This window comes from Drosophila sulfurigaster, chromosome 2R (genome assembly GCF_023558435.1).
Source record: "Drosophila sulfurigaster albostrigata strain 15112-1811.04 chromosome 2R, ASM2355843v2, whole genome shotgun sequence".
NCBI classification, from domain to species: domain Eukaryota; kingdom Metazoa; phylum Arthropoda; class Insecta; order Diptera; family Drosophilidae; genus Drosophila; species Drosophila sulfurigaster.
The window spans coordinates 36,173,864-36,196,743 of record NC_084882.1 but is presented as its reverse complement, the minus strand read 5'-3'; the positions used below and the strand labels follow the sequence as shown (position 1 = coordinate 36,196,743).

Below are 22,880 nucleotides of genomic sequence, written 5' to 3'. Positions count from 1 at the left end.
TAGCAGCAACAATAAGAGCAGCAACAACAACAACAAAGACAGCAACAACACCTCTGCATTTTTCTCTAAAAACGGTACTAAAGAAAAATGATCTCCTGTGCATAATTTACAGTTTTGCCTTACGCTAAATCTCAAGTATACACTTAACCATTTTCTACTTGTTAACTGCAAGAGAGCCGAAAGCCCCAGCAAAAACAAAAACAAAGGCGTAAACAGAGCGAGAAAGTCGCCAGGAAGATACCCTTTAGTAGTGGCTATAAACGCTGATGTGGGACATCTCGAAAACATGGCTTAAATGTTGTTTAACTTATTCATCAGTTTGCATATTTTAACTGCTACCTGTGCTTAGGCTTAAGTTGTGTCTGTGTTTCCCCCCTTTGGCAGCTTACAGGGTATACACAACAAAAAAAAGAGAACAGAAAATAAAGAGAATTATTCCTTTGAGGCACGAGCCCAGCCCTGTAAAAATAAAAATACTTGGAGAGAAAAATGTTTTAGCTGCGGCAAATCTGTCTGCAAAATGCTGGGGGACATGGTCAAAGGGATAAACCCTTTTCTCTAAGCCAAAAGGTGGCTGAGTCGGCATTTTGTTGCTGCTCCTGCTGCTGCTGCTGCAAGCTGATGGAGTTGGGTTTTTGGTTGAAATTTTCAGTTATTTGCATTTAAAAGCCGTTGCTGTTGCCGTTGCCGTCACAGTTGCCTCTGTTCCCGTTTGATGGAGTGGACTCTAGAATTTATTAACGTCCGTCTGTCTTTCTCTGGTCTCCGTCCGGGTTGGTTGCATTTATATTTCATTTTACGCTTTACGAGTTGCTGAAGAACTGATACAATATTTTTGTTTTTAATTCAAGCAGCGGCGCAGGCGGCAAAATGAATGAAATGAAATGAAATTGCCGAGCTAGGAGCGACGAGTGCTCTGCTGACTCAAACAAAGGATACACAAAAAGTAAAACAACAAAATAAGTAAAAATAAAAAATTATGCAAATTAAAAGCGACTTTTTTTCTCTTGTTGTGGGGATGGCAACATGAAACATGAGGCGAGAAGCGATGAAGTGCCACATCCCACGAAGCACGAGTAACTAGTTAAAATTCTCCCCCGGTTTGCTGTGAACTCTGGCAAATGAACTGCTTCTGTCCCAGGGGTCAGCTTATAGAGCTTATTTCCAGATACAAGAGAGATACCTGTTGCGGGCGGCCACTTGCCGCATGCCACATGCCACACACCACATGCATGCTCTTCTAAGTAAATAATGTGATTTGTTATTTAGTTTGGCCAAGCGAACGAAATTAGTAATGAAAGCGAGGGCCAAGCATATAAATTGTAATCTGGGCGCTACGTTGAGAGTTGAGAGTTTGCCGTGCATTAATCAAATACCACTTAGCAGAGAAGAACCACCATGAGTTTTCCCTTTTTCACACTATGACTAGAGATGAGAGTGAGATGGAAGTAAATACACACAACATACCTTGCGATTCGATGAGTCCAGGCTGGGCAGAAAGGCGGCAAATGAGCCCTCGAGCATGTCCGGATTGCCACAAATGGCATGCGAGGTGTCACAATAGTACGAGCACTTGCCATGGAAGCATAAATTAAGCGATGGCGAGACAAAGAATGTCTTCAATAAATTTTCGTCGGCCTTTTGATATATTTCGGTCGTAATGTTCAGCGTCCGACCTGCCACAGGCATGGCGCGACGAAATCCGAGAACTCTGCAAAGCAATGAGAGAAACAGCAATGAAGAAAAACAATACAAAACATTCGAGATCTGAGTGTGAAATAAGCGGTAAATAAAGCGACCAACAGCAAAAACAGTTATGCTAAGAGTTGGTTAAACACAACACAAGAAAGAAATCTATAGTCGAGTGTGCTCGACTGTGAGATACCCGCTACACCCAATTATATTATTATACTAAATTAATATACCGCAAAAATACTAAAAATATAACAGAGTGTCTATTTGGTATATTGATATGGTACCAAATTACTATTCCTCAAAATATTATATTGTTATAATACTACATTTAAAATTGTGGTATATTTTATTGCAAAATATACCAGACAAAAGTATTTCTTAAACAACTTATAAACCAAAATTTTCAGGAATCATACATTACAAGTGCTGTCAAAAAATTATATCTCTATCTCTTATAGTCTCTGAGATCTAAGTGTTTATACAGACGGACGGACAGACAGACAAGCAGGCATTGCTATATCATCTCAACTGTTGACGATGATGAAGAATAAAATATATAAAATATACCGAAAGGATAAAATTAGTATATCGATATATACTTCAATCTACTTTCAACGTAACCATGCTCTTAAAATATACCGCAAAAATACTAAAATATACTGAAAATTGGTATATTGATAAAATATTTCTATAAAAATATGCCTTGGAGTACAAACTATACCAGATTGCTAAAAATATTGAAATATACCGAAGTAAATATTTGGTATATCGATATAGTACTACAATCAAACTATACCAGATTGTCAGCCAAAACAACAAACCCCGATCGCAGCAGCAAATCAAGAATATATTATGATCGTTTATATTTTCTGCCTGTTTAATACATTTCCCTTAGCCTCAAAGCTATAAATACCCTTCTTCCCTATGGGTAACGGGTATAAAAATGCGAAACTGGGACATTTTTCTTTTGCCTCATATATCAATAGTCAAAGATTTTTCCTCTCTCTGGCTGGCTTTATAAAATTTATCTTTTTCACATTTAAAATTTGGCTTCAATTTAATGCTGAGCTCTGAGCAGACTGTATCACAGCAACAGGTGAACAAACACAGCAGTGGAGAGAGGAAGGAGGGAGAGAAAACATGTTTGTTGACCAAAAATTCTTTAGCAACAATGAAAAATGTTGATTGCGTGTGCGACGAGTGTCGCCTGAGGTTATCAGTGAAATGCCATAATTTTATTTTGTTTCAGTTTCAGTTTTGCTGTTGCTTTCGGTTTTGTACGCACTTTAGTTCATTGTTTTGCCGGGGTCAACAAGTTGGTCCCTTTTAGCAAATTGCAAACTCTAGAAAGTGAGACTTGACTTGACTTGACTTGATTGTATGTGCGTGCAAGTTGGTGCTTGGTGCTTGGGACTTTCCTCTTGTGTTGTCTGACAGCAACAATTACACAAGTTCTGATGTTTATCTAAACTCAAAAATGCTATACGCTCAGATCTCTGTGTGTGTGTGGAGTGGTCTCGTCTGGTCAGTATAATGGCCAAAAGCAAGCAACTGCCAACTATGCAGACAATTTGAATCTAAATTAAGGCTAAACATGTCAGAATGGAGAGAGTTGGTCTGCTCCTCTCTCTATCTGTGTGTTTGTACAAGTTAATTAGTCATTAAAAAGGTCGTTTGCCCTCTCTGGCAGCGAGTCCTGTGGGTCATCTCATTATTTGGATGAGACTGCATTTATTTCCATATGAAATTTATTCTTAAACAGCATAACATATATATTTCTCTAGATGCTGTGTGTGTTCGTCGTAAATCATTTTATTGCCACCATCGTAAATAATAAACATAAATTGATGGCACCTTTTGCTTTCCCCCTGAGGCTATTTGCGGATTACCACAGACTTCGTTCCCAATCTAACAGAGCCAGACGGACTCATAAACCTAGACTAGAGCCTAGCATTAGCTAATTTGATTGCTTTAAATCCGTAAATGGAGCACGGATTTGTCAGGTGTAAAGAATGTTGTAAATAACATTCGATCGATCTGTCTCTTTCTGTCTGTTTATTTTCTAATTGAATAACGTAATTCCAATTGCTGTACAATTTGCATAAATATTTGCGTTCGTCAGAGACGAAATGTAATTAAAAATGAAATTTAAAATAAATATGCATTCATTTCGAATGCAGTAATGAGAGCGATGCAATGAATTTTATTGCATAAATTGCACTTGCATTCAGTTCACTGCGTACTCTCATTTCCAATGGCCTTTACAAAGGAAAGAGAGAAGGGAAGAGAAAAGAGAAGCAGAAGGTAAACTCACCTGTCCAAATGGAAGGCTGCAATCTCGGCATTGTGACGCTCGTAGTCTGTGAAGTAGAAGTGATTGGGCAACGTTTGCTGGTCCCGCGGAAACCTGAGAGAAACAGATGTGCAACGGCATAAAATAATAAAGCGATAAAATAATGCAAATAACAGAAAGTAAATGAGAATTGCGAAGTGAGAAGTGCGAAGTGTAATGCAATAAATTGAATTTAAAGTGCGGGTGCCAATTGAATGCATTTGCATTTACAGCTACATTCAAGGCGAGGCACAGAAACAGGAACAAGAACAGAAACAGGACCAGGTAGAAAGTCCTGTCAGCTGGCAGCTTAATTACTTACACGACGACACCGCAGCGCAATTCACAAAAACGTTTCATTTAAATTGCAAATGAAGAACATTAAAAGGACACTTTACACTTTGGCAGCTGCTGTGGTTTCTCAGCTGCTGTGGGCTGCTTGACCAACTCCAACGTTGCAGCGCGTTTAAATCTCATTAAAAAAAAAAAAGAGAACGCGCGTATAAATAATTTAAATTGCGAGCTGCTTGAAGTGCCACAGCAAACTTAACATCGCAATGCTCGATGCATCGCAGTACATCAACGAATTGTCCATTTGCGTGGCCACAGAAAAGTCAGCATTGCCGTGAATAAATTATATTTACTCAACTCAACTCAACTCAGCTCCGACAACCGATGTCGGTTTGAGTTTTTATCAATTATTGCGATTCACTTGCACTATATACATATATGTGTGTTCTCTCTTGGCATTTTGATTGCCATTAAACTTACCGCATTGGCTTCATTAGAGCCTTGATGTCATTCGGATACTCGATGATCAGTTTCAGTTGTGTTCCGCCCTCCTTTTGCACTGTGAAATACACAATTAATTGAAATCAAGTTAAGTAAAAACTCGCTGCACTTGCATTTAATTACGTCCAGAGTTCAAAATTCGCACATCGTTGCACAATTATTTTTGGAAGAAGCTGCCACAGAATTAAGGGCGAGGCAGAGGCAAGCGGATATTGCAATCATTGAAATTGCATCAAGTGAAAGTGCATGAGCAAATTACACTTGACTAAATTGCAATTAAAATGCAAGGCATACAAGCTTACAAAAATATTGCGTATACGCAAAGTAACCCCACAAAGAAACCGACACGAAAATGCTGACCTCTTTTGTTGGCCCTGTGCACTCAACTGGGCATTGCCCAATAATAGACACATCAAAAGCATATTTTTGCTACCCGTACAAGTAAATGTAAATGTAATTAAAAGCAAGTTTCTCTCAGCCATGCAAACCACATACCACCAACAACAACAACAACAATTGAAACAAAAACTAATCTCATTCTGCATTAGAATGCAAGTCGAATAAATGGACAATACTTAACAATAAAAACAAAGCCAAAAAGGGAGCAGTTGCTTAACCCAAGCTTAAAGGAGGTGAATTTTGTCGTTCAACACTGCGTATGATAAATGTGCACCGATAACTAAAGTTTGCGACTTTAAAGTGTCATTGTTGTTGCTGCGAATGAGTTTAGACTTTGTCTTGAACATTTTAATGTTGTTGCGTAGTTTTTGCGCCTCGTGCAAAAGTTTATTATTAATAAATTACGGCCAGAGCAAAGTTTCGAATGAAAATAGTTTTGCGTGCCACCTTGGCGGAGGTCTCAATAATCCCGGGCAACTTTTGTGCAGCTCCTTTGCATAATTAAGTTAAATGTGCAGCCAGCCAAAGGGCGAATGCAGACGAGGAGCGAGAGGAGTAAGAGAATGAGAACTTGGCGTATTTATGGCTTTACAATATGTGTTGCGATTGAGAGACAAGCTCGGGCTTCGTTTCGTACTTACCCACATGCTCGATTGGCAGCTTGATCATGTCACGTAGCACCGCATCGACCAGTGTATCCTGTTCGCTGTAGAGCTCCTTCTTGGTAATGCGCAATTGGAATCGCTCCAAATTGCTGGCGTTTGCTCTGCAACACAAGCGTGAAATAAAAGAAACTTTTTAGTCAGACTCAATCACACAATTGGGGATGTGCAGGCGACTGCGCTTATAAGTATGCTACGGAAATGCTTTGGGCCAAAAGCACACACACACACACACACACACACACAGACACTCGTGTACTTGAGAATAGGTATCAAGTTGCCCTAATGATTGTCACATTGATTTGTCAAAGCAACCAACGGCAGAAGGCAATCGCTAGACGACGTCGTCAGCTGGCGCAGCAAATCTTTTGCCTCTTTGTGTTTTTTCAATGCCAATTTGGCTTTCAAATGCATTCTCCGCCCGCTGCTTCCACTTCCATGACTCTCTTTCACATTCGCAGACTGAGATTGAAAAACTGAGGCAGAGAGAGAGACGGGGACAGATACAGAGAGATAGCGATAGCGATTGAGATACGCATTTTTTACGCTGTAATCTCTCAAGCCTCAGAGGAAACCATCTCCAACTTCTTATGCGTCTGCGATGGCCAGCAGAAAAAAAAAAATGGACTTTACTTTTATCATACACCATGTTGCATATTTCCTTCTTCCTTCCTCTCTCTCTGGGGTTTAGTTTTTTGTCTTTTGACTGCTTTTGCTCTCGCATTTGAAACAGTTTATTTAAGCACATTTTTGCCCAGTTTACTTTTAGTTTTGCTGTCAAAGCATTAAATCCGATTGGAAATTGCAGTTTAAATGCGCCGCAAACTGTTTAAGTGGCTTTGCCTCGATGTTGCATACTTTTCGTTCGTATCGAACTGCAGAGAGTGAAATTGCTGACAGTCCACATAGAAAACATCTAAGTAAGCTACAGTCGAGTGTGATCGACTGCAAGATACCCGCTAACTGTTGTGAATAAATGCAACACAGTACTAAAACGTATACCAATGGCTATCTTTGGTATATTGATATACTATAGTACTACATTAAAAATATACCATTTCAAATCGTAACATATACCATGTTAATATACCGCAAAAATACTTTAGGAAATACCAGACTATACCTAGTATATTGATATAGTACTGTATTCGAAATATACCATAGTATAAATATACCGAATCAATATACCACAAAAATACTAAAAGTCTAACATGGGTCATATTTGGTATATTTATAAAGTGATACATTAATTATATACTATTTTTAAATATACCAAATTAATATAGCACAAAAAATGTAACAAACAATTTTGGTATATTTATATTTATACTACATTCAATATATAACATTAAGAGTAAAATATACCATATTGTCAGCTAAATCAATAATCATTGGGTAAAAGAGACGTAAAGACAACTTAGATAAATGCCAAGAGAAATATAAGAATGACAAATTGAATTGTTGCAATTTGCTGTTGCTGTTGCTGTTGCAACTGCTGTTGCAGTTGCCGTTGCAGTTGCAGCTGTTGCCGGTCAGTCAAGTTGCCAACTTGAAAATCTGGCCATGGACAAAAAAGGGTTGACAGCTAGCAGCAAAGCATGTTTGCGGCATTGTGCGGCATGTTTATCACGAGATAATGTAGTCACCATTCGCCCAACTCTATCCATCGCTTGGCTGAGCTCACGTAACTCCCATGGCCATATTCCGTAGACGTAGTCAACGTCGTTGTCATCGTCCTTTTACCCGTTGTCATTGTCATTACTGCCACTACAATGATTGCTGTTGCTGTTGCTGCTGTTCCTGACTTGGCTGCTTGGCTGCTCGACTGTCTGGCTAGCTGCTGCTGTTGGCCCAAAGTCAACTCGCTGGAATCCTTTTCATAATTTGCTTGATGACGTCTGTGATACTTTACGCAGGCAATGCTTTAATGCTGTCCCTTCCTGGTTGCTGCTGTTGCTGTTTGCCAACCTTTCAACTTTTTGTCGCCGCCACTCGCTCCTCAACTCTAGTCGACTCGACTCGACAGGAAGGAAACAAATGTCTGAGAGCCAAGCCCCTTGTGCAACGAGCAGCACAAAATGACTTTCAATATTTTAACTTTTTATGGAAATGGCGACAACTTCCTGACTACCTGGCCTGAGCTTGTAATGAGTCAGTTTTCTCTCCGTTGCACTTTAAATTCTTAAAGCGACTGTAGGAATATATTTGGACTGCAATTAAGCATTAGTTCCAATGGCTATTTCTTGGCAACAGTCGGCAATTGTCATGAGCTGGTCAAGAGATTGACAAGGGTTCAGTTTCTATTTTTTTTTTTCTGTCTGAGGAAGAAGATTACGAACGCAGCTGCTAAGTGCGGTCGACACTTTCCAACCACCAGCAACAGTAAGGCAGCAGGCAGCAGGCATCATCATACTTCATTCGAGTGGCTCAGACTGAGTCCAATTTCTGCGCATGTTTCATTTGTCAAATGCCACAGCGGGGGGCAAAGCCAAGAGAGGGAGAGCTGAGAGTTGTGTAATTGATGAAGCAGCTCGCCCGGACATTGACTAAGCACCGACCACTGTCCAGAACTGGCAATATGTTGAGGTTAGCGGCTTCTTAAAACATTTCGCCAGTTAATGCGAGTTTCGAGTTGCTTTCGATTGCAATTGAGTTGCAACTAACTTGCCGCCATATGCTGTCCTTCAACAATAGCGAAAGCGATCACAAATCCCTTCCATCCATTCTACTCCTCCTCAAAAACTGTCAACCGATGTAAATTTGATTATGCAATCCGTTGACAACTTTCAGTCTCCTTGTTCACAGTTGACAGTCTCCAGAAATAGCCAAAGAACTGACACAATTTTGTTGGATAATTTATGAACAAAGTTCGGATGCGGATGATGCTCTGCTTTGAGTCACTTTTGATGGAAATGAAAAGGAAATCAAAAATGTTCAAGCACTTCTGAGCAAAGCCAACAAATTAAACTAATTGAAAAGGGATAAACAGAGGGATCAAATGAGTTTTACTGATAAAAATATGAAAAAATTAATGAATGTTATATAAGAGTAGATTACAAATGAAATAAAAAACTGCAATAAACATTAACTGCATTCTATATTTTAATATTTCTATATTGGTGAAGTAAATTGAAATCTTCTAAATTGCTTTCTCTATTCTAAATCGATTTTTCCCATGGTGCAAATGTGTTGCAAACCTTTAACTTTTAAACAAACATTTCAAACAACAAAATGTTGCCGTAGCAGAAAACTTTCACTTGAAGTTTCTGTGCTTATCGTTTATATATATTTTTTTGCGTTTTCTTATATATTTTTCGTTTTTTTTTTTCTTGCGATTGCAAATGTTTTCTCTCTGTGGCCCTAGTAGATATAATAACAGCTGTCAGTCGGCATGTCCCGGCTCTGTCCTAAGCCCTGTGCTCGGCTTCTCGTCTTCTCCGTCTTCGTCATCTTCAAGCTCCGCCCCATAATTGTTTCAGCATAAGAAAATGTCAGTAAACTTTGCCATCGCTGATTTTGCCGTGCAGCTGCTGCTCCACAGGGAGAACGAAAACCAGGAGCAGCAGCTCAGAACTAAAGCCCTAGCCGGAGTCGGAGTCAGCGCCAGAGACAGAGCTATAAGCAAACCACAGGCACTTCTAGAGCAGCTCGACGTCGTGTGCTTAGAAAGTGAAAAAGTTTGTGCGTGTGAAATTGTGGCAAGGCGGCAACCAAAGAATCGCCCAACAAGGCAACCGCGGCCAACAATCCGGCGACGCGACGACAGCAACGACTGGCGAATGGCGACTCTAGAGTGTAGAGCGGAGAGCGGAGAGTGGAGAGCTGGCAACCACGGGCGGACATTTTGAAGTGAGTTACAAGAGAGCAACAAGAACAGGCGAACGCACAAGAATGAAATTAAACTTATATTGTTGCGTTTGCCGGTCTACAAGGATAAACTTTAGCAGCGAACGCGAACATTAAAACCACTGACAGCAGCAGCAGTAGGAGTAGAACAACTAAGAAAGCTACACTCGAGTGTGCTCGACTATGAGATACTCGCTACCCATTTTAAAGCAGTGCTGTATTAATTTTAATATATCAAAGACTATATTTGGTATACTGATATAGTAACATTTAAAATATGCAATTTTAAAATATACCAAATTAACATACTGCAAAAATACTATAAATATACCAAAGGCTATATTTGGTATATTGAGTACTACAATTTAAATATACCATTATCAATTTTACAGCATGCCAAATTAATATACCACAAAAATTATCAAAATATACCGAACACTGCCTTTGGAATTTCAGAAATAAAAGAAATTATAGCTATTATTGTCTGTACTAAAATCCTAGACTATATATACAAGATTACACTTGTTATTTGATTTTTATCCATTTGCGGGGGCGTCACAAAAATTTGAAGCAAACTTGATCTGCGTGCAAACATAACAAATGCTGTCGAAGAACAATAATATCTCTATCTCTTATAGTCTCTGAGATCTACATAGGTGTGGTGGCAGACAGACAGACAGACGGACAGACGGCTATATCATCTCTTTACTTTACTTTATTGGATCGGAGCTGCATCCTTCTGCCTGTTACATACATTTACTGAAGGCACAAAATTATAAAACCCTTCTACCCTTCTGGGTAGTGGGTATAAAAAGAGGAGGTGGAATTATAGCATGAGTTGGAGTCGGAGTTGGAGTTGGAGAAGGTGGAGCAGCTGCAACTGGGAACTCGCAAAATGTCAGCGCACTTTAGTTTTACACACTCGCCGACATTGAGCATAGTCTTTTATTACGACGCGTCTGTATAAACCGCATCGCCATCCGCAGTCGCATCCGGACCAGGAGTTGAGCCGGGGCCAACAGCAGCTGCTTAACTTGCAGTTCGAGCTTAATTCTCTCTTCCTTTTCGCTCTCTCTCTTAATTTTTTTTTTTTCGGTTACTTGGTTTGTAATTCGCTCGAAATAAGATTGCTGTCCCAGCTCAACGCGGTCGCAATTGCAGGCTAATTAAAAATTTGTCATACTAATTAAACGCACGCCACCGCGTAGACGTGACGAAGAGAAGAAGAGCGACAACGACAACGACAACAACGATGACAACGACTACGATGAAGGCCAAAAGGACATCGGGACATTGCGGCTTATGGTAAATCAGTGGCACTCGCTGTGTCAGTTCTTCTAACAAGCACAAATTTTTGTAATTATATTTCAGCTAATGGAGAAGCGCGAGACCCACTGTGCGCTCTCTATCTCTTGTCTCTGCTCATATTTCATATTATAATTTTTAGGGGAAATTTGCATTTTTTCGTGTTACGAGTAGTTGCATTTCTTTTTTTTTGCAAAAGAGATGAAGATAGAGAATCACCTGCTGCCTGGCTACAGTGCAGTGCAGTGCTGTGTTGCAAAAGTGCTGACAAAGCTGCCACTTGCGCCACCCTCGCTGCTGCCTCGTAAATATCTTCAGCATGCATAGCCAAGACAAAAGGCGGCCTAAACCAACCACACGAGCTCGGAGTGAGCTCGGCACGCGCTTGGCAACAAAAGCAGCAAGCGGCAGCGAGTTGACAGAATTTTAATGAGATATCTCTGATGGCAGCAGAAGCTATGCTTGGGATCCAATTTAGGCTATATCCTAAAGCCTTCGCCAGCCAGAAAAGGTATCCTCACATTGTTATAAACTTTGTCACAACGTGGCAACAGATGTGCGAAATCTTGCCAGAAAGTTTCATTCTTTTCTATATAGCATTAACGCTGCTGAAATTTTAAGCTGCATTTTGACTTAGGACTTTGCAGCTTGTTAAGACTACTTATGACTCCACGCGGTGGAAAGTAAGTGTATTTCCATTTCTACCACATGATGCATGCTCTACACTAACATACACTTTGCTATTTCTTTGATTTTTTGCCTCTTTGTGCTGTGGCAATTTTGCTTGTTAATGAAATTTGCATTTGTGCTACGTGCAGCGCAAAAGAGCATTTTGGCTCCGTTTCGGTGATGTGCGATAAATTAGAAAATCAAGCACTTTTATGCTAATGCCAAGAGCGCAAAGGCAAACAGCCGCCTCCAGGAGGCAAACAACGCCTAGAACAACATACTTTCAGTTTGACAAGTTTTAACCACTTTGCATTTTCCCCCATTTGCGTTTTATTATCATTACAAGTACGAGTATTTTTTTTTATCCTTTTCACTGTTAAACTATTCGAGCAAATGAAATCACTCATACGCCACGTTTTCAATTTTGATAAAGACAGCATGAACAATCGCTTCTACTCTACGTAGAGGAGGGAAAGAAGGAATATACCTAAGCTGATTACTGTGCAAGGAAATCAAATGAATTCGCAGCGAAATAAATTTCATTGCTGCACTAAGTGGAAGAGAAGCTGAAGCTGCGAGTCAGAAAAGTCTGAAGCAGCTCGATACGGGAATCCGCATTGATTTCTTTATTGCAGTTTTATTTGATTGCGCTCATATGAAATTACGTATACGCAATGTTGAGACAAGCACACACTGTAACATTGCGCTAAACTCTCATCAGCGTTATCAGCGAGTGGCATCAGACAACACCAAACCACAGTCGGAGGGGAGACAGACGGACAGACAGAGAGACAGTCAGCCAAGACGTAAACGTTAACGTTAGAGCAAATATCTAAAACGTAAATGTGTCACGTAAATGGAGCGTAAATTTCAATAAAAATCATTTCAATTTCACCAAAGCCAAAAGGACTCGTAACTGCTTCAAACGCACACACACACCGCATCGCATTGCCTAGGAAGAATTTGGGATTGGAATGATTTGGGAGAAAGAGAAGGTGAATGGTTGTCTACTCGGTTGTCTGGCTTTGGCTTTGCTACCCCACAATTACAACAGTTACAACAACAGTTGCTGCTACGCGTGCCTGGCAAATCTAAGCGAGACTGTAACCAAAGCAGAACGAAGCGAAAGCCAAAGCCAAAGTCAGGAAGGTAAAACACTAAGCATTATGCCTTCCGCTTAAGGGAAATTGAATTTTTCGTCCAGCTTCCGTTCATCTGGCATTAACAATCCTCGGAACACAAATCACAAATCACGAATCGCACTTAACTACTCGACACACTCTTTAACTATCATTCACTCACCCGACTTGTCGATGCAGCATCTCGCCTAGAGTTGGATTGTTCACAGACACATCTGGAGCATTGTCCACAATGACGTGCAGATATTCATCGCTGAGCAGCAGCTTCTGTAGATCGATGTAGCGATCATGTGGCGTTGGCTTCCGTGTCGAAAGCGTTGAGCCAGCGACGACAGCTTCTTGGCCGCTGGTTGTGCCACCGCCGCCGCCATTTTGACTGCCCGATGCTTGGGCCTGAGTGGACGCCTCCTTGGAGCCAGAAGAGTTGCTGCAACGAGAAAAAAGAACAAGAACGAAAGAAAATAAGATGAAGGCCATAATTAGTTTGACGTTGAGGCGCACTTGACAATGGACCAGCCACTTACACTTAATTGCAACTCACAAGTGGCAGTTTATGATGCACTGTGCAGCAAATGGAAAACGGCCAAGAGACCGAACGAAGGCTGAACCCTGAACACTGAACACTGAATGCTGAAAGATGAGAGACGAGAGCCGAGTGGCTCAAGTTGAGCATTTAAGGACATGCTCCACAAGGTAAGTTGAAACTTTGACTTTTGCCTAGGACTTAACTATCTAAAGCCCACACGCATTTACACGTAGACACACACACTCACACACATACGCAGCTGGGCTGCAATAAACCAAAATTACAAGCACTTTTGATGGAAAGTGCATGCCGTAAGTCGAGGCTGCACAGTGGCCTAAAGTGGCAATTATGCTGGGCAAATTCTAAGCAAATATAACTTATTGTTTCAGCAGACTAACTTTGGCATTTAAGCCAAATGTTTTGCAACTGCGAGCAAGCCTTAGTAAGCCATTAGTTCTCTTGGTCATCAATACAACGTTATTCATCTGTTAAAATCAGATTCAACAAATTTGAAATTACTTTTGAGTTCCATGTATTTCAGTCAGTTCTTTGTATTTCAAAAACTTTGCTTTCTCCGATTGAATTTTAGAGCCTGCACAGTTTTGACCGACGCTCTTAAATGGAAAAGACATTTCACAATTCGTCATCATAAATTGTCTCCCGAAATAAGACAACACGTAAAAAACATCCAGTAGAATGTTTTAATTTTAAAATATACCAAATTAATATACCCCAAAAATACTTAAAAATATTTTAAAATCAATATTTGGTATATTTGTATAATGCTACATAAAAAATTATATTTACAAATTTTGAATATACCGAATTAATATACTGCAAAAATTCTACAAATATACCAAAGGAAACTTTGGGTATATTGGTATAATACCACATTCAAAATATACCATAACGTGCAAAATATACCAGACAAAAGTATTTCTTCTTCTTATGTAGGCAAAATTGTGACTCTATCTCTTATAGACTCTGAGATCTACATAGGTGTTCATACGGACGGACAGACAGACAGACATATGAACTTTGACATTTAAACTAAATGTTTCACAACCGTGAGCAACCATTAGTTTACAATTAGTTCTCTGTATAGTTAATGGAATTCTCTCAATACAAAGTCATTCATCAGTTGAAATACTTTGACCTACAACGTAGAGCGTGTGCATGTATTTAAAAGTATATTTTAATTACTTTAGACTATCAGCAACTTTTGCTATAAATACTTTGATAATTATTTCGTTGCACTGCCTTGACTTTTGACCATTGTACTTTGTCAGTGAAATAAGCAGCAGTTGAGCAGTGCTTAGAACTGATATAAAGTTGCTGCACTTTGTGCTCTCCCATAATATGATACACACACACACACAGCTTGGTTGGCCGAACTGTTTTATATTAAGGTTTAGTAACTTTTAGATTTTGACTAAAGTTGCCACCATTGATGGAGCAGCAGCTCTTGTTGCTGTGACTGTTGTCAGAGTTACCTTAACCTTGGCCAAGATGCTCAGCAAATTGCAGTTGCTCGTTAGCACAATTTCAATTTCATTTCGAGGAGTGGCAGCTTTGGCTTCTATCGTAATTTGAGTGCTGGCTTTTTTGGCCATTAAAATGAATCTCAAATCTCTGCAAATCTCTGCAAATCTCAAATATGCCTATGCGACACAACAAGAGTTGTTGCCCAAAAGGAGTGTTGCATCATTAAGCGAAGGGCTTCCAGGATGAGTTGAGTTGCGTTGAGTTGAGTGAAGACCTTGAGCCTGAGCTGAGCTCAACTGAGCTGAGAACTCGAATCAAGAAGTGCAAATTGTTTTGCCTTAGCCACAAAACTTTGCACATTGTCGTTTAAATTTTTAATTGTTGCAGCAACAATTTGCGATGCGTGCGCTCCAATGGATATATTCCTCCTCCTTCCACCTCTGGCTTGCCACCCTCAGGTGAGAGGATGTCTGTGTTATGCTGCTGTCTCTGGCTGTCACTCAAAAGGAGGCATGCCACATGTGCAGGCGCCCAGGTAAAGTGCGAAACTTTTTCAATTAACAGTTACCAGCAAGCTTTAAACTTTACAGCCGCAACAGCCTCCTTTGCCCCTCTCTCTCTCTCTCTCTCTGTCTCACTCTCTACTTGCCACTTCTGAGTTATCTTTGCCGCAAGGCTTATTACGAATATCTCATAACGAGCTTCAGCAGATTTAACGCATTTAATGCCATCGCAACACACACAAGAAGCTGGCAAGCATGAAGCATGCCACATAATAGCATTTTATGCGGCAATAAGAATTAAAAGCTTACTTTTGTTTGTCTCGCCCCACTCTCCTTTTCCAATTCTATTCATTCTTTGCAATTTTTGATATTTATGCAATGCTCGAAATTGATTTTGTGGACAGCGTCAGATTACACGCTGGCTAACAAGCTGGCCACGTGGCAGCTTAGTCTTTTAGTCTCCTCCTAGTCTGGTATTGTTTAGTAACGACTACGTGATGCAACGGGGCAACTACAAAATACATTTGTGACATTTGCACCGCCGTTTGCCGCAGATCGATGCGACAGCTTTGCTCATTAAACTGTCACGTGACATGCGTAAAGCAGGTGGCACGGCCTTTGGTCGCAGCTCACGGGCCTTCAACTGGACATGCAACGCGATTAATTAAGCGATTGCTGCATTGTCAAGTGCAGCCGACATTTGCCCCATATCGTTGCCATGTAAATCAACAGTCGCGATGTTCTATGCTTCAAAAGGGAGCATAATGACGAGCTGTTCTAGTGAGAGCTTAGTAACGAACTGCATTGATATTTGATGTGTATGATAAGTGTTATCGCGTATTGCGTTAATAAAACATAATTCAAGATATGGCAACTATACCAAAAATATACCGCAAAAATACTAAAATATACCAATGTCAATATTTGGTATATTTTAAGATAACCACTGTACATTTTAATAAGATTCAAGATATGACAAAGATACCAAAAATATACCGCACAAATACTAAAATATACTAAAGACTATATTTGATATATTATGAGAAATCAGCTATCTATTTTCAATAAAACCAGATTTTACAAATATGCCAAAAATATTCCGCAAAATACAAAAATATACCGAAGCCTATATTTGGTATATTCATATAGTTCTATATTCAAAATATACCAAAATATATCAGATTATCAGCCAAAGCGACTAACTTTGAGTGTTTCATACGGACAGACAGACAGACAGACGGTCAAGAACATTTCCTGCAAGCACAAATTTATAATACCTTTTTTCTATAATTATTAAAATATTTAAGGAGAATATCACAAATAATGAAATAGATCATTGGTACCAATTTTGATATAGTTAACGATTAGTTATTAGCCTGCTGAATGCTCTAAATATCACATCGATGTTCTCTCGTATAATTCATCAAAGTAATACCCTATATTTATATTCTTTTCTCAAATTACAAACAACATTTAAAGCTTCATCGCGGTGATCACGTTGAAATGCGAAATGAAATAATAAATAATTCAAAATAAATCGCGAGCCGTCAATTCGGGATGCTTTAATAGAATTTATTACACTGCACTGCACACTGTCTTAGCTGAGGTATCATAATTTTGCATTTGCCACACAGCACAAAGGGACGGACATGGAGGCAACACAAACTGTACAAAGTTTTCCAAAGGGAAACACGGAACACGGAAATGTGGAAACCGTTTTACAGGCGACGGCGGCACCAGGCGACCGACTTATGAATTAATTAAATATTTACTAGCAAAATATTGGCGTTTTATGTTCCCCTGTCAGTTTCACCAAGCAACCAGAAGCAAATGGTGTATCGTGAACGCCTTCACGGCTCGACAGACTGCCTGACGCCCTTCTGACTGCCTTCCTGACTCCCTCCTGACTTCCTCCTGACTCCGTTTCTCCTTCCCTCCTCCTCCTGGTTTGCTGACTTGTTCCCTGTTTGCCTGGCTGGGCCCAGCCTGAATGTCTTGAGACTTGGCAAGCGTATCTTGCTGCGTCTTGCTGCGTCACTTTTTATGCTTTATTACATAACTTCCGCCAACCACCAGCCGCAGAGCAACACACACCCACACCCACTCACACACCCACACGCACACACACTCCCTGCGATTATGTTGGTGGAAAGAAGAAGAAAAACGCAGGAGCAGCAGGTCGACGTCATCGTAAAAAAGCGCAAATGCAACCCCGCTATGAGCTCACACTCACACACAGGTAACTGCTACAGTGAAACTTCCCTAAGAAGTACAATTTATTTTTCTTTTTATCTAATTATGCTACAATTTCTGAGTAGCAAAAGTTGTCTTTATTAAACTTCCTCTGCTTCGAAATAGATTTAACTTAACGAAAGGTTTCACTGTACCTGCAACTTTCCACAATGTGCAACATCCTAAGCTCTGCCTGCTCCCGCAGCACGTTTAGCTAGTAGCAAATTGCGTTTTAATGCCAGACCAAACAACTTTTCTATTGCAACTTTTGTTGCATTTGCTAAATTGAATTATGTACAATGCGCGGCCGAAGCTCCTCTGGGATCTGGGATCTGGCCGTGACGTGCGGTTGGCTTAGCAACAACATTAGCAACAATCTAGGGAGAGTCCTCAGTAGAGGTCCGAACAGATGCCGAAAAGTGTGCTATCAAATAACCCATTATTGAAAATTAAACTCGATTGCACAGCAACGAATTCAGTACTTCGCATTACCAAGGATTCCATTGAGCGATTAGTTTGTTGCATTACAATTATTTTGTGATAAGAGAAGCAGACTTTGTGGAGAGTTTACTTGGTTACATAAATATTTATGTCGAATTAACCATACAGAATTTTCAGATATATTCATAAACAGACAAAAGTAACTGAAAACTTACCAAATTAGAAGCTTGAGCTTAAGGTTGAGCTCAAATAGATCCCTATAATATATTATATTATTGTGTTGCTGTTATACTGATTCAATTACTTAATTAAGTCTAATATATAATAATAATAATAAAAGATAATAGATAAATTTTAAATTGCATCATTACAATCTGCACCTTTTATGGCATTAATCAAATATGATATATTTTAAACTAAAAAACGAATTATCACCCAATTAACAGATAAGCTAGCTCCGTATTAGACTTCTGCATGAATGCATCCAAAACGACAAATGAATCATTTATTCTAAATGTGGGCACACTCTTATTTCTGCACAGTATATTTGGGTGTGAGTGAGTAGGGTAGTATTGTCTGTTTTGATTGACAGTGTTCTCACTCATTCCATAGTTGTACAGCTGTTATTGAGTACAGCAAAATTGGTGTGCAGCAGTCAACATACTGTACAGTATTTTGGTGTGCAGTTTTCTTACTGTACAGTGAGTGAAACTTCATGACTGGTACATACACACATATATAGTTCTCGTGTGTATGTATGTATGTTCGTTTTAAATGTATTTATTATAAAAAAAAGAATTTAGAAATTATTATTATTTAAATTAAAACTAATTATAATATTTATTTTATGTTATTAAGAAATCTATATTTAAATTATTTATATTGTAATGAAGAAACATTATTTTATTTACTATGTCTTCAGCAGTGGCAATTTTTGACCGTTTTTCGCAAATTAAATTTTTGGCAATTTTTTTTTTGTTATGCTGCAAATGAGTACATTCATGCAGAAGTCTACTCCGTATTAATTTCTTCATTTATGTTGTATTACTATACAGACATGCATAGCAAACATTCTTATGTAGAATAATCTGATACATAAAACCTTTAAAATAAGTAGCGGTCAAATGACGTCACTAATAGTCGTTATATCTTTGAAATCGTATTCTTGTCTGAATTTACTTTGAATAATCATAAAAATAACAGTTCAACAAAGACTGTGTTAATTGAGTCAAACATTCTATAAATTCCTGGAATAAACTAATGTTAAATAAGCAACAATCGAATGTGATTTTGACTGTCGTTTTCACCGCTGAAGTAGTCATTTAAATATTTATGTTCTTTCCAAATAATCCTAAATAATAAACATTTTACCTACGTCAAACTGTATTGCTCTTTCTTGCATACTTATCTACACATAAGTATTCTTGAATAGTATAAATTAAATCATCTAGAGAATTAGTAGATATGGAATAATATGACTAATAGTTGCTCTACCTTTATAATCTTATATCTGAAAATCTAATCTAAAACTGATCACAAAAACAGCAGCAGGCAAAGTTTGTGAATTGATTTTCATATTTTATAAAATTCTTGAATAAACTGTTGATACATGTTCTTCTATCGCATGCGATTTTCACTGTCACACTTTCATCAGTTAAGTAACTTTATAAATATTAATATTCTCTTCATACTAAACCCATATAATAACCACTTCCTCTACACCCAATCATATCGCTTTTGCTTGCATAATTCTCTACCCAAAGCTGCTTCTTCATTAACTTAAATTAGATGATCTCTAAACGCACTCAATTTCCATGCTCACACCTTTATCCTTTGCATATTTGTTAGCTTTTCAATCACCCGCTCTCAATTTTGTAGTTGATTGAGAGCAGCTTTAATAAAGAACAAAAACAATTTGCAACCGCATCGCTACTCACCTCTTCTGCAGGAACTTGCGTTTGAACTCGTGCAACATTCCACCGCCTCCTCCACCTCCGGTGTTTCCTGTTCCCAACTCGTTGTAGTCGTTGTTGGTGTTGCCGAAGCGGAGCTTTTGATGCTGCTGCTGCAGCAGATGGCGATTCGCCACACCGAAATCCATTTGCACATCGACAATGAGGAGCAGAGTGAGCAGCACGAGCGTTGCACCGAGGCTAATAGCCAGGCGCTCTTTAAGCTTCATAGTACGCAGGACGGCCATAATGGGATTAGTATGGGAATCGAGGGGGGATTCGAGGGGGGAATTGGCTTTCCTCTTGCTCTTCTCTATTTGACTTTGAGTCTGTGCTGTGTTTGGCTCTCGGAAACTGAAATTCCGCAGCCTTGATAGCCAGCCGAGTCGAGTATTTGGTTGTTGACGTTCGCGTGGCTTCAACTCCTCCACAGGATGCTTGCCGGCTGAACTCGAACGGACGCGTGTCGAGCGCACAATGCGACGCTTGATGAGCACACGTCGTCGCGGTCCAGACGCCCCAGATGCCCCCGATGCCGCTTCACTACCGTCGCTCGGCTGTGGCAGCAACAGCGACTGTGGTTGCTCTAACGCGTCACTCGAATATCGCGATGCGGCTGCATCAACTGCAGACGCAGCACTGACACCAATCGAATGCCAAGCTGCGGTTTGCCAATTGTTATTGTTATTACTATTGTTGTTGTTGTTCTGCTGCTGCTGCCTATGTAAATTGGCAACGGTTACGTCTATTTGTTCAGCTGATAACTTGAAGTTGTCGTCGTCGTTGCTGATATCAGCGCTGATGTTGTAACGCTGCTGTCGCTCCCGGAATCGCTGCAGGCGCTCCGCAAGCGGCGCAGACTGCGCACAGCTGCTGAAAGATAGATAGAGAGAGAGAGAGGAGAGAGAATTTTATTAGCAAAACGATAGCAGAGAGTCAGTCAATCGCAAGCAAAGCGAATGCAATAAAACCAACTGTGAACAATCTGTGTGCAGACCGAAGGGAATTTTATTGGCCAGCTAACAGCATTAGCCACAGTTCGACAATCGACAATCGAGGAACAATCGATCGACCCTTCTTCTATGCAACTATGCAAGTTAAAGACTTTAAAATGAGAGTAATTGGCATATTCATGTGGCACAGCGAAATGTGATTATCTAACATGAATGCGGAGATTGGGCTGTCATAATCCTAGAGGGGACAACAAATGGCCGCCTTGACAAACTTGTTAAACTGCGCTTTCCAACAGCAGTAAAAATATGAACAGCCTGTCAGAGTTGGCTTTGGGTTTGCTATGCTCTCCTTTCTGTCTGTCTGTTTTTTTTTTGGGTTATGTGGCGCATAAAACGGCGTCACGACCATCCGCCATTCGGTATTCGCTATTCGCCATGTTGACTGCTGCCGGAAATGCGCCAGAGTCCATTTCTTTTTTTTTTTGCCAGCCGTTCGTTGTCGCTTTTGTTTTCTATTGTCTGGCGCACAATTTTTTCGTTGCATCAAGCATATTTTTTTTTTCATTTGTCTCGTGTGTGTGTGTGTCAGTCAGAAGCATAACAACGCGAGTTGTTCTCATTGTTGTTGCTGCTGCTGCTGCCACTGATAGCCAGGGCAAAGTTAACGAAGCTTGTCGCTAGCCCACTTTAAAAGCCAACATTGCTTGCTAGCTGATAACAACAAGAGCAGTGTTTGTAACTCAGTTCTAACACTTAATTGCATTAGCACACAGCATGAAAAAAGTGCTAAAATCAAGAATTAAATCTTGAATCAATATTGTTGAAATGTCAAAATATAACCAAGAAGTTTTATTCTTAAATCAAGATCGAAAATCTGCAAAGAAATCTAGCATACAAATTTCTTGATTTAAGATTGTTTCAACCTTAAAATTTTCTTTCAAGATTGTACTTTTTATGATCGAAAAAATGTGAAATGAAGAATTTTATAATCTATATTTCACGCTGTACATTAATCATGCAATGAGTTGACTCATCTTCAGTTACGTAAAGCCCGCATAAACGCGGACTGTGAACGAGTTCAAATTTGACGGCTGTGCTCATTGCTGTCAAAAATTGGCGATTAGAGGCGATGGCTGACAGATAACATGACAAAGGCGCCTTCAGATTACCCACAGCACAGCAAATCGCAAATCGGAGAGGGATCAACTGCACTGCATTGCATTGCATTAAACTTTGCCATCGAGGAGGGAGAGTTCTTGTCAGAAAGCAATTCAAACATTGTGCCAATTGCCAATTGGCAATCGTCGATGCAGCCTATCAAAGTTGCATATCACGAGGCGCTCGGTGCGATGACGATTTGACAGGCACATCCAGAAGGAAGCGAGACCTGAAGACTTGAAGCAGGGGCAGGCAGAGATACCATCCAACAATCAAATCAACTGCAGACATCGGCATCGACATCGACAGCAACAGCGACGAGGTTGCCACGTTAAGCAGCAACTGCAACTGCAACTTCAACTGCAACTTCAACGTCAGTCAGCAATTGCAAGCAACGTGACCCGAGCAAATGGCAACGATGAGTTCAAAGACAAGTATATATACCAGACACACACATACTATATACATATATATATCGAGTACAGCAACAACGACGTGTGATAAGCGACAGCCACAATGGCCCTGCGAGTGATTGAGGGGAGAGTGTTAATAGCAATTGCTATCGCTGCACGTTGCTGTTGCCGTTGCTGTTGTTGTCAATGTTGCTGTTGCTGCTGTTTGATAAAATTGCTGCGTTGCATTAAATTAAACTGATGCGGTGTATTAATGATGGAATGGCTCGATGGCTGGGACCGAGGGAACGTCAACACCAACAACAATAGCAACAACAACAGCGACTAGCAACAACAACTTCGCTTTAATACAATTGCCGACAACGCAACGGCAACAAC

General features: G+C 39.9%; 1 protein-coding gene across 1 annotated transcript in view; it reads right to left on the bottom strand.

Moving 5' to 3' along the window:
• The window catches only part of LOC133835900 (uncharacterized), a 73,359-nt gene that overhangs the window by 4,533 nt on the left and 45,946 nt on the right, over positions 1 to 22,880 (bottom strand). Inside the window, 6 exon segments of the mRNA XM_062266061.1 lie at positions 1,468 to 1,711; positions 4,010 to 4,102; positions 4,799 to 4,877; positions 5,860 to 5,984; positions 13,003 to 13,266; positions 19,964 to 20,851. Of these exon segments, the coding sequence (XP_062122045.1) occupies positions 1,468 to 1,711; positions 4,010 to 4,102; positions 4,799 to 4,877; positions 5,860 to 5,984; positions 13,003 to 13,266; positions 19,964 to 20,851 (1,693 nt within the window).